At 33.8% G+C, this 22,433-nt stretch overlaps 1 protein-coding gene across 4 annotated transcripts; it reads left to right on the forward strand.

The window, feature by feature from the left end:
- Positions 1-309: 309 nt before the first annotated feature.
- LOC103504382 (histidine kinase 4-like) lies at positions 310-8,401 on the forward strand. 4 transcript variants are annotated; one of them, XM_051090424.1, is made up of 13 exons: positions 310-906; positions 1,237-1,429; positions 1,567-2,053; positions 2,221-2,454; positions 2,569-2,738; positions 2,950-3,168; positions 3,257-3,443; positions 4,265-4,316; positions 4,417-4,646; positions 4,800-4,898; positions 5,096-5,805; positions 7,048-7,548; positions 7,821-8,401. In XM_051090424.1, exons 3-13 carry the CDS (start codon positions 1,712-1,714, stop codon positions 8,044-8,046), a joined length of 2,970 nt encoding a protein of 989 aa, XP_050946381.1. In that variant the 5' UTR covers positions 310-906; positions 1,237-1,429; positions 1,567-1,711; the 3' UTR covers positions 8,047-8,401. The 4 variants fall into 4 exon arrangements, with proteins under 4 accessions (XP_050946381.1, XP_008466985.1, XP_050946380.1 ...); XM_008468763.3 differs by lacking the exon at positions 1,237-1,429; XM_051090423.1 differs by lacking the exon at positions 1,237-1,429 and having other exon boundaries at positions 1,570-2,053.
- Positions 8,402-22,433: the final 14,032 nt, after the last annotated feature.

Raw genomic sequence — 22,433 nt, forward strand, 5'->3', positions numbered from 1 at the left:
TTTGTAATATGAACTATTGTTCGTTTAAATCGACAAGACATCATTTTTTAAACAGTAACGTCAATCATTTTTTAGTACAATAAATATAAGTAAAAGGGAAGAGATCAAACATTATGTCTATCAAATAAAGAAATGGATATTAATTATTGTTACACTCAGTTAAACTCATTTTGATTTAATAACATAGATCTTAATAATTTTGAAGAAAATCTAAACCAAAATTGAAACATCGCCTAAAATTGGAGGGGCTAGAGGTAAATTCAAAGGGAATGAGATCCGGGCAATGTCGCCATGTCATTATCACACAGATTTGCGATGGAGATTTTCGTCTTCCTCTTCCCACCAATTCGATTCTCTCTCTCCCACAGTGAACATAAAGCAAAACCCAAAAGAAAAATTTTGTTAATTTTTTTTGTTTTCTGGTTCTGGGTCCATTCAGGTTGGAGCTATTTCCATTCTTTTTTGTTTTGTTAATGGAGTTTCTCTGAGGCCATACTTGTTGTACTCTGTATAAAAAGCAAGTTCACAGCAGATGAGAGAGAGAATTATAACAGTTTGCTGATGAAGAATTACAATAAAAATATATATTTAAAAGGGGGAGACAAAGCCAGAGTGGAATAGAAGAAGCAGTGAGAGAAAGAAGACGACATAGTAAAAGAGTATTAGGGAAGAGGAGCGATTAGGGAGACAGGAAAGTCAGGACTGAAAATCCTTCACAATCTTTAATATTTTGATTTCAATTCCCTTGAGTTACGAAGAACAATCAAGAAAGAGGAGGAAATAAAGAAACCCCGTTTGATTTTCTACAGTGAAAAGCTACTCCGGATCGACTTGTGAAGGAGTTTCTTCTTCTTCCATCATCTCTGCAAATCATTGGTTACATTTTGCATTTTTTTTAATACCCAGGTGAGAAAAACTGCAAAAGCATTGTTTCTTTCGATAACCCACTTTTCCCTTTTCGTTTTTTTCTTTTTGTTTTCTTATTGCTCTGTTTCTCTCTGTGTGTGTCTCTTTGTGGGTTTCTTCTTGTGTTCTTCGCTACGCGTGTGTGGTTTTTCTTGGGAGTAGAGGTAAAGGGATTCATTCAACTGTGAATTTGATTGTTTAATGGAAATGAAATGGGTTACTGAACTTCACGCTTGGGGGAGGAGGAATAGAGGGGAATGATTAACTTTCTGCTCTGTATTTTTTTATTGTTTGTTTCCTTTTTTGTCACGTAAAGACCTTCTTGACCAGAAAGTATATGAAGCGAGGAATTCTTTGGAATGTGGGCTTTTCTCTCTCCCTTGGACGATATTTTATTGTATACCAAAACAACACCCCATCTTTTGAGAGTCAGGTTTGTCTCTGGGAATCGAAAGGCTCTCTTTATTGATACTGAGTCAGCTCAGCTCATCGTCTTTCCTTCCTACTCTAGAAATGGGTTTCGGTGAGTGCTATAATAGGAAATGGGGTTTTTTCTATTTGGGTTTTTTTGGTCTTGCTTTCTGGACTTTAAATCCTACAGGTCAAATGCTATTGTGCCGAGCTTCCTCTTGTGAACATTTTGGTTCTGTTTAATTGCAGAAGGTGTCAGAGGAATTTTCAGAAAGAAAGTAAGCTCAAGAAAGTTGCTGGGTGTTGAGGTTGGCCTAGTTTTGGTAGGGGAATGAAGAAGAGCAGGAAGTGAAAGAGGAAGTCGAAGACGAAGACGAAGCAGGGATTTCTGGAGATGGGTATGAAAATGCAGCAGAGCAACAACTCTGCGGCTATGAAGTGGAATGAGCAAATGGGAACGACAAAGAAGGGTTACACATTTGTTCAAGCTAATAGGGCTTGGCTTAGAAAGTATCTTCTGTTTTGGATTATGGGGATGGCGTTTATCAGCATGTTAATTTATAATGGGATGGATGCCGATAATAAAGTGAGGCGGAACGAAGTTTTGGGAAGCATGTGTGAGCAGAGAGCAAGGATGTTGCAGGATCAATTCAGTGTTAGTGTTAACCATGTTCATGCGTTGGCTGTCCTTGTTTCCACCTTTCATTACTTCAAAAACCCTTCTGCTATTGATCAGGTATGTGTTTCTCTATGTGCATTGGTTTGCTCTTTATAGTTCTGGGAAATCTGAACAATACAAGATGCACAAGTTCATTTCCTTGCACTTTCTTGAGGAAACTAGCATTTCACTGTTTTTTCTTTCCTAACATGGTTGTTTAATGAGCCTGAAACATAACAATGCAGGAAACTTTTGCAGAATACACAGCCAGAACTGCTTTTGAACGGCCTCTACTCAGTGGGGTGGCGTATGCACAAAGAGTGATTCATTCAGAGAGGGATACCTTCGAAAAGCAACATGGATGGATGATAAAAACAATGAAAAGGGAACCTTCACCAATTCGAGATGAATATGCACCAGTAATATTTTCTCAAGAAACAGTCTCGTATATTGAATCACTGGATATGATGTCAGGAGAGGTAGAGTAAGATGAGCTTGCTATTCTAGCTTGTATGTTGGATACAAGTGGCATGTCGTTACGTGTTGTTTTTCTTTTTTTGTTTGGTTGATTTATTCTATCTGATGTGTTGCAGGAGGACCGTGAAAATATTTTGAGGGCTAGAGCAACAGGAAAGGCTGTTTTGACAAGCCCCTTCAGGCTACTGGGTTCTCATCATCTGGGAGTTGTTTTGACGTTTCCTGTTTACAAATCCAAATTGCCATCTAAACCTACTGAAGAAGATCGGATTGAAGCAACAGCAGGGTCAGTCTGGATGTGCAGTTTAATTAGGAATGTGAATTCGTCTGTGCTTAGTTTGTTATTTATTTAATATAGAACATATAGAATTATCTGTCAAGTATTATCAGTGGTTCTCATCAACAACTTTATTTCAAATTTCTTGGGCTTTAGCATCATGTGAGAGATAGAAGTTATATTTTCAAGATATCTTAAATTGTTTCTTATGTTAATGCAGCTACGTTGGTGGAGCCTTTGATGTTGAGTCACTTGTGGAAAACTTGCTTGGGCAGCTTGCAGGGAATCAGGCTATATTGGTAAATGTATATGATGTCACAAACTCTTCTGATCCCCTCATCATGTATGGTCATCAATATCAAGATGGTGACTTGTCTCTTTTGCATGAGAGTAGCCTTGATTTTGGAGATCCATTCAGGAAGCATTTGATGATTTGTAGGTAAAAGGCTTCTGCCATGTTAGTTACTTTTCTAATCTGGATTGTTGCCCCGGTGACTTATGGCTTTCTTTATGTGGATATGGTGTAGATATCAGCAGAGGGCTCCCACATCCTGGACTGCTCTGACTACTGCATTCTTATTCTTTGTGATCGGGTTGTTGGTTGGATACATTTTGTATGGTGCAGCAACTCACATTCTGAAGGTTGAAGATGATTTTCATGAGATGCAAATACTGAAAGTTCGGGCAGAGGCTGCTGATATAGCAAAATCTCAGGTACCATCAGGCATCAATTAATTCCTATAGGAATTAAAATAATTAGAGACTTGAAGAGAGAAGGAGACAGATGGAAAGGGAATTCAGTGGAGAGAAAAGAATAGTTGGTGCAAGAGTTCAAAATCAATCAGATTCTTTGTGTTCAAGATATGGATATTGTAGTGACATATGACCTTGTTAGTGTCTAGTACCGAGCAGAGAGCATAATAGGGAGGTTAAATGAAATAGCCAAAACTAAATCTCTGCATTATACAGAAACATAAACATATAAAAATCTTGATTATGGCCCGCTTAATCCTTTTCCAGATCACTGCATTTTAACTTAGTAGTTAGAAGGATAAATGGTGTATTCAATTTTCTTTAAGTTCATGGATTTGAATTACAATGACCACCTTCTTAAGAGGATTAATTGATAGAACTAATTTTAATGTGTGGCATAGGAAGAGGATTAGAAGGGTTGTGTCATGTGTGTGAGACTCATGTATTTAGTTAGTTATAATGTTAGCATGGGTAAGATTTGAGAGAGTCTAAAGACATGGAAGTTATCTAGGAAGGGCATCTTTTGGATTTTGAATCAGTCTTAGAAATGTGGAGAGCAGGGTCTCCATTGGATATGTACCTCTACATTATCGATATTAGTTGAATTCTATCATAAAAATCCTTTTGGAAACAGTTTTCAGATGCCAATGTCATGTGAAATCAGTTGAGTTGCATGTTATTTGGAAGTCGCCCATGATTTTTTTTGTATGATTTAAATATTTCAACCCATCCATATGCTGCAGCTTCTCTTGATTAAATTCTCTCTTTTATTTTGGTTTCAGTTTCTTGCAACTGTTTCTCACGAAATTAGGACACCAATGAATGGCATCCTCGGTATGTGTATTCCTGTCAAGCTTTGCTTTTACCAACTTGATTGGTTTTATATATGCAAAGGATACTCAGATTTTTATACCTTTGTGTGCATCAATTTCAGGAATGCTCGCACTGCTTCTGGATACAGATTTAAGTTCTACACAGAAGGATTATGCTCAGACTGCTCAGGCTTGTGGAAAGGCACTGATAGCATTAATAAATGAGGTTCTTGACCGGGCAAAAATTGAAGCTGGGAAGTTAGAACTGGAAGCAGTTCCGTTTGACATTCGATCAATACTCGATGATGTGCTATCTTTATTTTCTGAGAAGTCTAGACAAAAGGGTCTGGAGGTAAGCTGTATGAACGTAATTTATATTTCAAATAAACACGTTTGCTGAATGCTGGCTAGTGGCTATCTGTTATATGTCACGTTAATTAATAACTCCCTTGTCTTTCTTGTCATGGTTACCTCAACCGCAATTGATCCTGTTTGGAAAATGAAGCTGGCAGTTTTTGTTTCTGATAAAGTTCCAGAAATTGTTATTGGAGACCCTGGAAGATTCAGACAAATTATAACAAATCTTGTGGGTAACTCTGTTAAGGTGAGTGGATTTTTCCTGTGTGCATTTCCAAATTTGAAATGAACACTTATCTTAGTGCATCTTCAACGGGCATGTTTGGATCATTTGTGTTTTCTTTTGACCATTTCAGTGAATGTGTGTGTGTGTTTTTAAGTGTATTATTGACTGAATGGTTGGAGACAGCATAAAAAGAGCCTTTCCGTGTTCTTTTTTTCCAGTTTACTGAAAGGGGACATATATTTGTTAAAGTGCACCTAGCTGAGCACTCAAAAGGCTCCATTGACTCAAAATATGTCAATGGAATATCTGACAGTGACTTATTCATATCTGGTGGTCGTGAGTTTCAAACTTTGAGTGGATGTGAGGCAGCCGATGATCAGAATGCCTGGGATAACTTTAAACATCTAATAGCTGATGAGGACTTCCAGTTGAATGCCACTCCAAACAGCATGGTAGTTGCCAACGATGGTTGTGGTCATGTTACTTTGATGGTAAGTGTGGAGGATACTGGAATTGGGATTCTCTTACATGCTCAAAATCGAGTTTTCATGCCCTTCATGCAAGCAGATAGCTCGACCTCCCGAAATTATGGGGGGACTGGTATCGGCTTAAGTATCAGTAAATGTTTAGTTGAACTAATGGGTGGTCAGATAAACTTCATAAGCCGGCCTCAGATAGGAAGCACGTTTTCCTTCACTGCTGTTTTTGGAAAATGTAAGAAAAACTCAATCAATGATATGAAAAAACCAAACTCTGAAGAACTTCCCCCCAGTTTTAGAGGAATGAAAGCCATCATAGTTGACAGGAAACATGTTAGAGCTTCTGTAACCAGGTATCATTTGAAGAGACTTGGTATTAAAGTTGAAGTCACCTGTAGCATCAACATGGCAGCTTCTTTATGCAGAGAAAATGGATCCACAATACCAGGGTAAGGCCTTCTATTTTATTCTTTTTCTGTTTCTTTAACACGAGTAAGAAATTTTGGAAGGAGTGGAATCACTTGTTAAATAAGTCATTTTCGTTCTTGAACTCTCACACTTTTTTCTTTTAGTTTCATCGTTAGTTTTATATTTTAGCCTTTGTTGTTGATTTTCCATTAAATCGTTTTGAAAACAAAAGTTGTATGTGTTTCAGAACCCAATAACCAAACCTACTACATGTTGTTTTAATTACAAATATATACCGATATCTATTCATGAAGTGAGGAACAAAAATTGTGGGTCAGCCAAAGTTCTATGTCAAGTCATTCTTTTTCAAGCAAATTATTGACAAGATGGTTGTTGTGCAAAGTTTAGGAACTAAAAGTTCTCAAACTAAAATAGAATAAGCTTGGAAATAAGAAAACAAGGTTTAAGCTGTTATTTATTGTGCTTTGGTTCTTCCTAATTTTCAAGGAGTATTTCTTTTTCCATCCCTCCCTTGCTTCGTTATTGCTACTTTGATTAATGTAAGCCAAAAGACTTTGATTAAGAACCATACTTATATGTAACATTTTTCTTTTTGTTTCTAATCTAATTTCGAAAATGTTCTTGAAATCCCAGTCAATTTTTTAAAACTAAAAACGCAATTTAAAAACCTGTTTAGTGTTTTCATAAAGTGATGAGCTAAACAAAGAGAACTCAAGTAACACGTAGTTTCCATAAGCTAATTCTTAACAAACAAAACCAAAGTTTTGGTTCAGACCGTCTTCTAGCTTTCTTTCTAGTGCTCTCAATCTAAGTTCTCTGTTGATTATTCTATTCCGGAAATTTGTCTTAATTGGTATGCTCTTACTTCGGTATAACCATGTTATATCTTATTTTGTAACTAGCTTGGATGACTTTATACTATAATAGGATATGATGAGTTGGGGTGCCAACCTCGTTGAGATGTCGGGTCCACCTATTGATTCTTAGATTTCAGGATTACTATGCTTTTTATGTTTCAATATAATTCGATCTTTGTATCTTGATCATTAGCCTCTTTTCATTAAATCAATGTAAAGTTTATTTCTGTTTTTTTTAAAGAAAAAATAAATAAAACCAAAAAGAAAATCGAGGACTCAAAAGTCTTGGCAATATTTCAAAGTGTTGTTGAATGCTAAATTATAGTCTTCTCAGTTTAGTGGACCTTTCGGCAGATGATTTCTGTTACAACTTTCTTAGAGGAACTGTTTTGCTCAATGTTGCAGAAATGCAATCCTTCCAGATATGATCTTAGTTGAAAAGGATACGTTAAATTCCGACGAGGAATGTGGGATCATTCGTCAATTGAACTTGAAACTGAATGGGAATTCGTTTAAGTTACCGAAGTTGATCCTTCTTGCTACAAATATTACCACTGCAGAGCTAGACAAGGCAAAAGCAGTAGGTTTTTCCGACACCGTGATCATGAAACCGTTGAGGGCCAGTATGGTGGCAGCCTGTCTGCAACAAGTACTCGGGGTTAAGAATCAGAGACGGGGAAGAGGCCTACCCATCGGTTCTGCTTTCCTTCAGAGCCTTCTCTGTGGCAAGAGAATTTTAATTGTTGATGACAATAGAGTAAACCGTAGGGTTGCTGCAGGTGCTCTGAAGAAATTCGGTGCAGATGTTGAGTGTGCAGATAGCGGGAAAGCTGCCCTGAAGTTGCTTCAGCTACCTCACAATTTTGATGCTTGCTTCATGGATATTCAAATGCCTGAAATGGATGGGTATGTTCTAACTAGCTTTTTTCATTTCTTTTTTCTGAATTTTGAAGGTCTTTAATTAGAATGACAAAGTTCTTTATTTCATGAAACTCAACCAAGCTAGTTCAAAAGTTTTGAGCTACTGGACTCAGAATACGAGGGCTATTATGGAATGCAGAGCCCTCTTCTGATTTATGAGAAAAGTATTTCTCAAAACATCGTTCTCAAACAATCCTTTCTGATCTGAACACAAGAAATTCTGGATAAAATTGAGTCTAGTTTTGTCAAAACTACAGGTTTGAGGCGACTCGTCTGATCAGGATGATGGAGAACAAGGAAAATGAAGGAGGAACTTATGCAGGAGAAGGCAAGTGGCATATGCCGATATTAGCCATGACTGCAGATGTGATTCATGCTACGTATGACGAATGCCTGAAATGTGGAATGGATGGCTACGTCTCGAAACCCTTTGAGGAAGAAAATTTATACAAAGAAGTTGCCAGGTTTTTCAAAAAATCATAGTTCATCAAAGGCTTCATGCTCCACTGCAGACCTCCTCTTGGTGAGTTGGAAGTACCAGCAAGTTTTGACACCATTGCTGGTGCTAACTGTCTTGCTTATTCGACATGAGCGTCGGGAATTCTTGACTGGCATTGAGATTCAGGTTTAAACCACTCTTAGCGTTTCTAACCAACTAAATATTTTATTAGTTTAGAATGTGAGTACTGAGTATCTACCTGTATACAGAAATATCCGTCCCCAAATGGATGTATAAAGGTTTGTAAGGGGAAGCAACTAAACTGTAAATTCTCATATTTTAAGACCTCTTCTAAAATATATTGATACTTGGTTGGCTTAGGCTGTCATTTTGGCCAAATATTTGGTATTTACATCAACCTATTATGGGGTGATGATGTTGAAAGAATTTCAAATCATATTACAATAATCAAATACCCAAAGAGGAAAACTAACTTCGTGGTAATTCATGTAGAAAGAAATGTAAGTAGTTTGATCAAATCAACCAAATTGAACTTGTTCAATTGTTTTGGGAAATAAATATGGTTAATTCAGCAATGCTCATTTCCTAATTATTCCAAATAAGCTCACAGGTCAAATTCGATCCTACTAATCCAATTAGAGATATCGAGGGTAGGGTGTCACAATCGTAACCTTTTAGATACAGGACAGGTGATTGTTCGACATTTGCTCTAATTCGGCGAACAGGTCTGAAATTCAAAACTTGTGGATAAACTCGTTATTTGATGTAGCCATTCCTTTCCGTTTTGAGATAAAATAGTTTTGAAAACGTGAGAGAAAAAGAAAAGCTTGGTAAACACTATTGAAGATTGCCAACCGTAAAGAAAACTTAGATTTTAATGAGTATAAAAGTTCTCGTGTGAAATTTGTTCTGTTTTTAAAATTTAAATTTTTTCTTTTTTAAAAAAGTATATGTTTAAATAAGAGGTATTTTAAAAAATATAATAAAACGACAAAATATTTACATTGTATATAACAATTCTAAAAATGGAAAAAGTTCACATGGCCGCAATGAAAATACAAAAAGTAATATATTTGATACACGTTCGTTTAGATTTGGTACATAATTGTTTAAATTTGAATAACTAAATTTAAACGATTTATTTTTTCAATTTTATCTCTTAATTTGGTTACACTATGGTTTAATTAATTGATTTAGATGATCGTTTAGATGATTTTTTTCAACATTCTTTGTATAGGATCTTTTAGATTTTGTTACTAACAACGTGTAAAAAAAGCGCAATGAAAAAAAAGAGAAAAAGAAGAAAGACTGATAGAAACAAATCATATTTGGTTACCTAAATCTAAACAACTTAAAAAAGGGAGAAAAAACGAAAAAAAAAAAGAAAAAGAAGAAAGACGATATAAAAAATCCAAATCTAAACGAGGTATAAAAAAAGAAGAATAAAGGAAGAAAGAAGATTTCGCAAAAAAAGAATGGAATGACAAATCTATAATATTTAAAAAATATTTTAGTAGTTTATCATATTTATGAAATTTTTTCCACGGTTTTAATTAAAAGGTTAAATATCTAACCATTCTTTTTAGACTAATTTCACATGTCTGTTTGAATTATTTTCTAACAAAAGAAACTAATTATCTATCAAACTATTCCTGTATATAGTTTAAATTTAATTGTTTCAATTCAGACATATCCATTATCTTGGCAACTAAATAATAAAATTTGAAATTTAAATATGACATTTACATAATAATGATAATAACATATAAATATAGCAAAGTTTAACGATATATCTGAAATTTTACTTCATTTTGTAACAATTTTGGTTCATTTGATAGATTTGAAAATGTTTCTAAAAATAACTATGATAATACATTTAAAAACAACAACAAAATGGGGCTAGGATAAGGTGAATTTCTTATCCTGATCTAAAAAGTTCATCCTTCATTTTTCCTCCGAGAGGACGATTGGTTAGTGATCAAAATGAGTTGAGTTGGAAATTATAATAAGAAAATTATTAGAAGAGTTGACACGATTAACGATGTAAAAAATATTAGTATTTTTATATGAAATATGAGTTGATGTAAATAACGAGATAATAAGGTTATTTCATTTTTGGTGAACCAAACAAATATTGGTTTTTTTTTTATCTACCCAACCCAACTCTTCCAAATTACTTAAGTTGTCAAACACCTGAATTTATAATTTATTAAAGACAAATTAACATCTTTAAATCCAATTGAATTTCATAAAAGATTCACTAACAATAGCTACTTAGTTCATTTATTAAAACAGTCTTGTAAAACTTTATGGTAATAATATTGATAAGGTCAAAGAAATCAAACTGTCATAACATTCAATAGTTACATTGTGTATTTTACTTCACTGATCACATAATATAAATTTATGATTAATCTGTTTTCAGAAAAGAGAAATTATGATTAAACTATTATCTCTTAATCCATATGAGTTGAACATAAATGAGTTCTCTCAAAATTAAAATTAAATTCTTTTAATCTGTATTTATTGTACTAAAAAGAAGTGAAAGAAATATTGACAAAGAAAACAATTCAATTATTTGTCACTATCCTTTGAGCATCTTTCAAGACAATGACTATCTAATCTTATCAAAACCATTCTTCCATTTATTTATTCAAAAGAAGAAGAAAAGAAAATGAAGCTTCATATTCAATATGTTCCTACTTATTCATAGACTCAGTTTTATATAGAGGAATCAAAATTTAATAATAAATATATATATATATATATACGGATACAACCCATACAAATAGTAATTTGAAGTTGATATATGTGTCAAAATAGTATAAATTCTAATCACATCTCCGTCACATCTTTCCCTAGAAATTTAAGACAATGACTATCTAACAATCAAATATTTTTCTTTTCAAATATGAGTGAGTTATTTTCCCACACCTTCAAACTCTTTTCTCATAGTTTTTTACTTGAAATATATATATTATATATAAATCTTGTGTTCTAACTATAAATATATTCATATAAGAATGAAAGTAGTAAATTAGGGATTAAGATTAAAACAAAACTTGCAAACTATTGCTATTATATTATAGTTATATTTTATGTTTAGTTGAAGTGATCGTAAATATATTAGTGAGAATAATTATCTTCATTGATATGAGATTGTTTTGGATAAAACAGTGAATGCAAACCATGGAAGCGCATGTCCATAATAGATAATATCATATCATTATGAAGATACGTGGAGGTTCGTCGTTCTTATCATTAAAATAAATAGTAAACTTCATAACAAAACAGGAATTGAAATGCTAATATTGTAGTTATCATAGATTATAATAGTTGGCAATAATAATTGTCATTGAACAACTTTAAAATATTATAATTGGAGTCACAAACATAAAATGTGTTATAAATAACTTACCTCATCCACTTAAAGTTGGCGACCAAACAACTCCATAATTATTAAGCCTAAAAGTACTATCAATTGTAGTTATCTAATCGGATTTCTTTCCATTCCATTTCATCAGGAAATTTGTTTTTACATTAAGGTAATTTACAAATAACACTGATAATAGAACAGTGTATTTAATACACACGTGTAAATAAAACCTCAAACTTTATTAGATGATACCAAAATATGATACAAATGTAGGCTCACACACACACACATATATATAGGTAGGGAACCAACCAGTCTAAATAACTAAAGAGCAAACCGACTGAACAAGTAAGAGGTTAAAAAAGAATAGAGAACAGAATAGAAAATAAAGAGATTAAAGCTATGCCTAAAATATTTAAATTAAGGACAGAATAATTGATTATTATAATGCACTTTAGATGTAATACAAAATTATCATTATTGTACTCGCACATTTGTTATTTCATATGGCCATTGTGTAATGATCCAATTTTCGATATTTATTATTAAAGTCATTATTTCAAAATTTATAAAATTAAAATTGAAACTTTTTTTTTACTAATAGAGTAGAAATTTTATTTTAAAATAAGATTGACGAGATAAAAAAATAAAAAAAATTAATAAATAAGTAAATAGAATTTTGTTCGGAGACCCTTAAAAAGTTATAAAAAATAGGAAAACTTTCCTAAATATAACAAATTAATATGTACGGTCTGTGTAACAAAACCCATAAACTTAGCCATTTTTTAAATATTTCTTCCATCTTTTTATCTTCTCTGCGATTTTTTTATCTTTCTCTATACTCTTTTTTTAGCTGCGATTTTTTCCATTTTTTTTTTAGATTTGAGTAACCAAATCTATTTCTTTCTATTTTCTTTCTTGTTTTTCTCTTTTTTAGGTGCGTACATATCTTCTTCCTCTTTCTTGTTTTTCTTTTTTTCTTCATTCACTGCATGCATCATACCGTCTTTCTTCTTTTCTTTTTTTACATTTAGATTAGGTAACCAAATCTGATGGTATATAAGAATCTTGAAAAAGTTGGTTAAGCATTCAAATTAGGGTAACAAAAACAAAAAGATTGTGTATAAAGAATATTGAAAAAAATCGTTTATACCAAATTTTGAAAAAAAATTGTTTAGATTTGGGGTACGATAATGTAGCCAAATCTAAGAGATCGTATATCAAATTTTGAAAAAAAAAATCGTTTAGATTTGAAACTCTAAATCTAAACGATTGTGTAGCTAAATCTAAACGATCGTGTAGCTAAATCTAAACGATCGTGAAGTCAAATCTAAACGATCGTGAAGCCAAATCTAAACGATCGTGCAACCAAATCTAAATGATCGTATACCAAATTTTGAAAAAAAATGGTTTAGATTTGGGGTAACCAAATCTAAACGATCGTGTAGCCAAATCTAAACAATCGTGTAACAAATTAAACGATAGAATTGAAAAAAAAAATAACAAATCGAAACGATTGTGTACCAAACAATAGTCAAATCTAAACGATTGTGTACCAAATTACGTTACCAAATATATTACATGTATGTTGATCAGACATTTTTGGTATTTTACACGTTAGGCCTCTGGGCTTTTTCCATTTTTGGAATTGTTCTATATAGTGTAAATACTTTACCGCTTTTTTATATTTTTGAAAAGACCCCTAAAAAATGACAATAAAATAAAAATAAAATAAATTAATCCTAACATCTAGTTTCCTATCAAAACATTTAAAATAATTTGAGAACAAGTATAAACATAAGCAATCCTCTAATCCCAAATGGCATGATCATGACTCCCACTCGTCATTCACCAGTTTGCTTTTGCCTTACTTGATGAATGACTTGCTTATTCTACCATACGTCGAAAGCATGCCCTCCAAATTTAGTTATTCTCTACCCTATTCATGGGTCTCTCCTTTATACCGATTCCCATCTCTACTATGATACTTCGAAACTGGGACTAAGGATAGAGGAAGAAAGAATTGCAACATCAAGTCTCTCATTTCTGCTTAAGTTACCGTTTGCGTCGATCTTTTGCTGTTGAGCCCTTGTTCATTGATTTCTTTATGTGGCTCATTCCTACTGGTCTGACCTTTCACATTTATCCAGGGTTAAGGTGAATATGGATAAACAAGTCCTTCAGATCCGTCCACCAGACAATATTAGTGGAATGAACAAGTCCTCCGAACAACTGAAAGTTAAATAATAGTCTTTTCAATAGGATGACTTGGGACATCTATTATAGAGAAATCCATAAATTAGGCTTGAATGAGGCCTTACGAAAGATACCTAACAAAAGAACATATCGATCAAGAGATGAGGCTGCTTTTGGTCATTGAGGTCTCGCTTCTTCTAACCGTATGTGGGCAGATACAACTCCCTTTCCTTGTTTCACACTTGAATTTGGACATTCAATAAACAACTTTGATCATGAAATCAGAGAAATGGAATATAGTAAAAAAAACATCGATTTAGACCACCACGTGGAATGAATAAAAAGAATCTACATTTTCATTAATGATTTCATTTTTCTATTGTACTCGTACTGATTTTTCTCGTGAGCGCTTCTCAAATTCTTTGAGCCTCTATCGTCTTCTTCCTTTGTAGTAGGTTCTCAGTTGCCTTGCTTCACTAGGCTTTCTCTTTATTTTGAGTATATAGGTTTTTTGACTTGACTATTACAAAGATTACTATTATAGGACTATAGAAAGAAGTAGCATAATAATAGAATATAATCCTTCCTTGAGTTCTGCCTTTACTTTAATATTTAAAAGATTACTATGCGAAGTGACTGTGAAGGAATGAAAGTACGAAAGAGGTTTCAGTTCCTTGCCTCGTTTAGCTTGGCTTCTAACCTTTTCTTCCTTTAAGTTAAGTAGGTGATCTTCCATCCTTTCTTTCAATATATGCTCATTTTCCCTAGTTAGCTCGGGAGAGCGGAAGGTAAAATTCCTCTCTCTTTTAGATATTGAGTAGGTGGCTAGGCAATTCTGACTCATTTAGTGAGAAAAACCTTTTTCATGTCTGAATTTCTTTGAGTTTAATTCTGAGTTTGAGCGTATGAATCTCTAAATACCGTTACACTCTGAAGGAGGAGTTTTTTTACCTTTACTTTAGGATCTCAAATCGGTATTCTAAATTTGACTTATCATCTGACCTTCTTTGGTTGGAAGTGCAAGTAGGAAGAAGATGTAGCAGGCTAGCAAGCGAGTTCAATTAGTCAATCTTTAGTCCTCTTTTCTTCCTTTTGCGCGAGTAATTTTCAGACAAGCTAATAGTATAAAAAAGAGAAGCTCACACATTTCGAGTGTTAGGGAACATCTAGCTTCTCCGCCTTTATTGATCTTGGGATTTGACCAGTTGGAGTCAACAACCCATTCTACTTCTTGCTTTTTGGAGAGTAAGCAAATCCAGGAAGGTGCAATTACTTTCTAGCCTTAGTCTAAGTAGGGGAAGATAGATTGACTTATGAGTGAGGTATCTAGGAGTGGGCTTATATGTAGCCAGGTTGAGACCTTCCTTTAAGAAGTCCCAAAAGAATAAAGAAACAATTTTGAGTTCTGTCCATGTCTTTCGTGAAAAAGGACATCTTGTGAACAGAAAGATGAGAGTTAACGGACTCATAATCTTCAAGAAAGACGCTTGGAAAGCACTTTATCAGCTGCGCAGGAGTTTAAGATTGAATAGATATGGTTGGTTCTTCGCCTGCGATTTCGTCTTTCTTCTTTCCTTTTTTTCTTTTATGCGATTTCTTTCCATCATCTTTCTTATTTTTCATTTCTTTATTTACGTCGTTTAATCTTTTCATCGTTTTTCTTCTTTTCCTCTTCGTTTTTTTCGCTTCAATTTCTTTCCATTGTCTTTCTACTTTTCCTATTCTTTTTTTCGCTGTGATTTCTTTCCATCGTCTTTCTTCTTTTTTTTTTTACGCGTTTACATTTGGATAACTAAATCTAAACGACTTTATATAAGAGTGTGTATAAAAAAAATAGAAAAATCTAATGTGTATAAGATTGTACAAAAAAATAGCAAAATCTAAAAGATCGTGTATAAAGAATCTTGAAAAAATCATTTAGATTGGAGTAGCCAAATCTAAACGATCGTGTAAAAAAAAAGTAAACAATTATGTAAAAAGATAAAAGATTATGTATAAAGAATCTTGAAAAAAAATCATTTAGATTGGAGTAGCCAAATGTAAACGATCGTTTTAAAAAAGTAAACGATTATAAAAAATCTTGAAAAAAATCATTTGAATTGGAGTAGCCAAATGTAAATAATCATGTAAAAAAAAGTAAACTATCATCTAAAAAAAAGTAAACGATCATGTAAAGAAATCTAAATGATCGTGTAGCAAAAGAATTAAAAAAATCGTGTACCAAATTTAAAAAAAAAATCATTTAGTTTTGGGTCCCCAAATCTAAACGATCGTGTAACAAAATTAAACGATGAAATTGAAAAGATAAATTGTAATCATATTTAAACGATCGCGTATAAATTTTAGCCATATCTAGACGATCGTGTATAAATTGTAGCCATATCTAAATGATTGCGTTGTAGCCATATCTAAATGATCGTGTATAAATTATAGCCATATCTAAACGATTGCATATATATTGAACCTGTTGAAGTGTAGTTTGTCTAAAAGAATATCTTTTAAATTAAAAGAGAAGATATATTTGAGAGAAGATAATTAATGAATGTTTGATTCTCCTATTTTTATGGAATCTTTCTAATTTTCTCCAAGATTATAATAAGTTCCTATTCTTGAGGGATCTCAGTGAAGATACGAGGCATATACATACCTGAAGATATATGTATATATTGGAGTCTTGAAGATCGGCTGAAATATGAAGAAAATAGAGAGAAAAGTTTTTGTTGCTGATACGAAGAAGTAACTTTCGATTATCTAACGTTGAGGTTTGCGGATGAGTAACATACAAAATAAGATTATGGTTAGTCTGATTAATGATTGAGTCACACATACATTCAGGGGGAGCCTGATCATCAGACGCTATCGACGGGAGTCTTCTTTATTCCAGGGGGAGCCTAGAGTCTGATGTTAATTCACATGTCATATAGTTTTAGTATTGAGATGTATACATAAGCTATATTGATGTTTTGATGTTTATGGTGACTATAAATAAAATTACTCATCTGAGCTGTGCGCAGCTCCCCAGACGTAGGCAATATTGGCCGAATTGGGTTACCAAAGTCTCATGTGTTATTCTCTTCTGCTGTCTCACTAGTTATTACTTATATTATTAGCTGCAATCGTAACGGAAGGGTCTTGATTATCTTTTACTGTTTTTCAGAACCATATCTAAACGATCGCCTTGTAGCCATATCTAAACGGTCGCGTATAAATTATAGCCATATCTGAACGATCGCGTATATATTGAATCATATCTAAACGATCGCGTATATATTGAATCATATCTAAACGATCGCGTATATATTGAACCATATCTAAATGATTGCGTATAAATCGCAAATATATTACGCGCGCGTTATTGATGGCGTGGTTGACGGGGCATTTTTGATATTTTACACAGTGGGCCTTTGGGCTTTTTTCGTTTTTGGAATTGTTCTATAAAGTATAAATATTTTGCCGCTTTTTTATATTTTTGAAAAGACCCCTTAAACTAAACTATTAATTAGTTCTCCAATTATTTAATTTCTAAATTAAATATCTTATATTAATTTAATCCAAATTTGAATCATATTCAAATATAAATTTCTCTCATGACCTATAGGTTTAATATGTATCATATACAAATTAAATTTTAACCTATAGTTTTAATATGAATCAAATTCGCATTAAATTAATATTTGAACTTATTTAAATATTTTGTTATCTCATAAATTAATTTTGAATCATAGCCAAAATTAAATTTATATAATAAAGTTTAATTAAAATATAAACTTTATATTATAATGGCCACTGCTGATAGAGAAAGTAAGAAAGGCAAGGGAATTGCTTTTAAATCCACACATGTAAGTGGGGAGGTTGATTGTGATATTGAAGCAAACATGGATGAGTCAATAGCTTTATTAACCAAAAAATTCACAAACGCCCTTCGAAATTTAAAAAATTCGAATGTCACAGGTATGAATGTTCAAACTTCTAATCAATATCGAAGAAGAAATGATAATGGTCCTACCAGGAGAAACAATGAAAATCTGATAGAAGAAGTGATGGTTATCTTAAGAAAAAGGAAGGTGACAGAAAGATTTTCAGGTATAGAGAATGTGGAGGACTTGGTCATTATCAGGCAGAACGTCCCACATTCTTGAGAAAACAGAAGAAAAACTTTCGTGTCACACTGTCAGATGAAGAATCTGTTGATAGTAGAGATGATGATGGCAACATAAATGCTTTCGCAGTACGGATTACTTATGAGAACACTGATGATGATAGTGAATGTTCGGTAGAAAGTAAAAATGATGAATTGTCAATTGAGAAGCTTGAAACTCTATGGAAAGAAGATTGTGAAGCTAGGGCAATACAAAAGGAAAGAATCCAAGATCTTTTAGAAGAAAATGAACGGTTGATGTCTGTAATATATTATTCAATTGCAAAATTATATACAATAATAGGATTTCTTGGTTAATAACTAAGAGCGAAGAGAAGTCTCTTCAACAAGAGAAAGGGATGCAATCACTACGTAGGGTGGTCAAAGACCCGTTGGGGGCTAGGATGCAAGATAGATAGGATACTAGTGGCATGAATGGTCGGAGACAAGGGAAAAGCCCTCTTTCCTTTGAATTACCCGGTTTGTTAAGAAGGAATGTTTCAAATCACTTGAAAAAAGGAGACACTGATAATCTTTGAATGCGGGTTTGAGTGCAACTGATGCCATTCCCTTGTCAATCGTGGAGTTCATTCTGCGTGCCAACTAAATCACTCAAACAAGAAAATTGTGTGATTCAGGGCGAACTAGGTTCAGGTTTCTGGTGGAATCAATACAAAGAAGAAAGAAGATTTTACATGTCCCGTGGGCGTAAGGAAAGAGATCTTCGTGGTCGACTTTCCTTTCTGCCTCCTATCTCTTTTGGTGTGGTTGTCCCTGGACTGATTATTTACTTGTCTACCGAATCGGTAGTTCATCCTAAAAGTTCATAATCCATATTTCTCAAATAGCTTATAACGAATGAGGCATCCGGGATTGCAACCACTAAAAGAACTACTTCTACAGGGACAAGCGGAACTACCTTCCGGAATGAGACCCTTGCTTTAGTTTCTCCTTTAGTTTCAGAAGCTCTTTATTATATAGATAGAAAAATTAACGAAAATAAATATGACCAAACCCTACTATTTATATTCAAGCCTATGGATTGATTTATGGAACTAAATCCTTGTTGGATTAGAAACCTAATTTAGATTCAAGCCTATGACATCCAAATTCAATTCTTTCAAAACCTACTATTTAGATTAAATCCTATAGACTTCTGATCATTCAACTTTCACTTTCTTGATGGAAAAAACAACAAGAGACATGTTGCAGCAGAAGGAAAAAGATCATGCTTTACTCTATATGCATCTAAACAATTCGAACAATTGCAGCGGAAGGAAAAAGATCATGCTTTACTCTATATGCAACGGAAGGAAAAAGATCATGCTTTACTCTATATGCATCTATATACTTTAAAGTTTATTTCTACCGACTTATATCTTATATATTTGTCGGTTTCTCTCTTTTTTCTTAATTCAAACAATTCGAGTTACTTCAACATTTTGTTCTTAGTTGAATCCATATGAGCTAGTAGGAGAACCTAAAGGACCTATAGATCATATGCTCCAACGATTTGAGATTAAGTGGCTAAACTCTTTTAGACTAAGCTTAATCAACATTCGTTAGTTCCCCTCACTATAGATATATTTCTGTCCACTTGATATAACCATGATGAGTAAGTTTATCCTTCACAGGTTGTTTGTAATCTTGGCTGGGTCAAAATATCGTTTTACCCCCGAGATTACATCTTGCTCCTTAAGACCCATCGATCCACTATTGAACAATTGGTTTAAGGTCCAACCTATAAACCTGAATCCTTCTCGAGCCAATGAGAAGGTGGGGCCTCTTGTTCAAGACTTGGATTCAGTCTTTAAGGGATCAACCTATCTACTATCCCAGAAATGGGTAGGAGTGAATTTCGTCTTGCACCCTATGTCCCTAGCTATCCATTTGGTCTTATCCCTGAAATGTGAGGCTTATTGGGCCAGCAATGATAAGCTGCCCTTACCTATGCAGATCTAAGGATACTACCGAATGAACAGAAGTTCATAGTTAGCTTAGGATTAAAATCAAGTTACCTAGGTCATCATAAATGAAATAGTCAGTTTATAGTTTACGGTGTTATAACAAAAAGTGACTATTTCGTGGTTCCAGTCTTATGCAAAGCATTTACATAGGATGTCCCCACTCCCATGTCTTTACATGAACGATTCAGGATTACATCGTTTGTACTAACTACGGAGCAGGTCGCATCCATAGTGTTTATCCAGAATAAGCCGCCCAACCTTATTCATACACTATAGACTATTTGGGCTATTAACTTGAACTTAATCCATATTTATGTCTCTACATAAAGTTTAAGTGTATTTGACAAACTCGGTAAAATAGCCTCGGGACCTAAATTTATTGGTTTTAAGATTATAGCATTCAATAATAAAATTTATTGAATCAAATAACAAAGTACGAGTTTTAGGACACAAATTCCAACATTTCTAACTCGTCTATCTGAAAGACTTATTAATGGAACTGATTGAAGTAGGCGAAGGACTTATTCATTCCACTGATTTGCATTTGCTTAACAGCGAAAATGCACAAGTATTCATTCCACTGTTGAAAATGCATACTTCTTAGAAATGAGTAGAAGACATGCTATCCATTTTCAGAATTTTATTGTGAATACTTTACATACTTAATAATATGTGCTGAAAGCATGTGCTGCTGAAAACATACCCTAACCATAACAAGACTTGCCTAGCCCTTAGAGTTCAGCTAGTTAGGTCAAGTAGAATGCATTGAGCTCCCTCAGTATCAGAACTTGTGTAGGAAACTTTTCACTTTTAGCTGGTAGCAAGGAATCATTCAAAATCAGTCATTTTTCATCTTTTATCGTTAGATAAGATCAGTCTAACTTCTTCGGAGGGGTCCGAAGTGAAATATGAATATGAATTTCTATGTCCTTCGGACCACTAAAAAAGACTCGGACAGCTTAGGCGGCATGATATCAACATAATCATTTAAAACTTTCTAGATCTCTACTAGAACAGTCCAAGTTTCTATTTGCTCAACCACCAACGGGATGATCATGAAGGTTGGTTCTTCTCTACTAAGGACTTTTTTTAGTTTTAGGGCTAAAATCATTCTCACCCCACTCACTTATTTGATCTTAGCTTGGATCACTGACATGTTATGGGTCGTTAGTACCATACACTAAGCTAGTGTCATGGGAATGGCTTTATGTTGTAAGAGAAATTTCATGTCAAGTACTACGTCAAAGTCATCCATACGGATGACGACTAAATCAACGTCTCTTTTTTGTTCGCCTAATTTTAGAGATACCCTTTTTATACCCAAAAAATTTGCAAGGCTTCGAAGTTCAAACCTTTCATCTTGTCTGTGTCCATGATTTTCAACTCTAACCGATGTGCTTCTTGTTCAGTAATGAAGTTATGAGTTGCACCTTAATCCACCATGGTGCTCTTTATGGTTTTGGAGTTTATGATTGCGTCGACAAACATGAGTCCATTTTCAAAAGCATCATTTTGGTGAGATGCCTTTTTTTGGATTGTCGATAAGAGTTTTAATGCACCCATTCGAGGGGTATCCCCCTCATCTTCTCTTTTTGCTTCTGTTTCTCCCTCCGAATCGTTAGATCACTGCAAGGAGGCTTGCAAAGTTGTCAGCTAGCCTCAGTATGGTTTTGATCATTCCTGTTCAGATTGCAACTTCAACAGTTGTTTAAAAATCGACATACTTGCGTCTCGCTTAGCCAAGGAGCTAACAAAGCTCTGATACCATTTTTCACAATCACAACTTTTCAAACATAGGATGGGTGATTGTACGACACTTGGTCTAACTCAGTGAACAAGTTGATCGTCTAAAATCTAGAAGTCGAAGACAAACTCACGGTACGATGTAGCCTCCCTTCACATTTTGAGAGAAATGGTTTTATAAAATGTGAGAGAGAAAGAAAAGCATTGAAAATATTGTTAAAGAAAGCATTGAAAACATCGTTAAAGAAAGCATTGAAAACATCGTTAATGAAAGCATTGAAGACTGTCAGTTGCAAATAAAGCTTAGATTGCAAATAGTACAATAAGGCTTGAATATGAAAATGTTGAAACGTCACATCCTATGTTGGCGACAACAAAATGAAAGCAATAGGCTAAACTAAGTACAAAACATAAAGATAAGGTGGTTTGAGGATGTTCGGACATGCAGTCATGTGCAAATAACGCCCTGGACAAGCATGCTTATGAAACACGGCGTTACGTTGTGTCACAATCACGACCTTTTAAACACAAGACAGGTGATTATGCAACACTTATTTTACTTAATCAATAGGTCAGTCGTGCAAAATCTAAAAATCGCGGACAAACTCGCGGTAAGATGTAGCCTCCCTTCACATTCTTGAGAAAATTATTTTATAAATTGTAAGAGAAAGAAATTCATTGAAAACGTCACTAAAGAAAGCTTTGAAGGCTATCAATTGCAAAGAAATCTATGATTGCAAAGAAAGCTTTGATTGCAAAGAGTACGACAAGGCTTGGTGAGGGATTTAACTATTATATCTCCCCTATAGTACATTTTGAACATTTTTAGCTTTGACAGACTTGCATATGAAAATGTTGAAACATCACACCCTAGGTCGATGACATAAAAAGGAAAGCAATAGACTAAACTAAGTACAAAACATAAAGATATGGTGATTTTAGGGGTATCTGGGCGTGCGACTTATAGGCAAACAATGTTCTGAACAACCA

Source organism: Cucumis melo, chromosome 9, assembly GCF_025177605.1.
Source record: "Cucumis melo cultivar AY chromosome 9, USDA_Cmelo_AY_1.0, whole genome shotgun sequence".
Lineage (NCBI taxonomy): Eukaryota > Viridiplantae > Streptophyta > Magnoliopsida > Cucurbitales > Cucurbitaceae > Cucumis > Cucumis melo.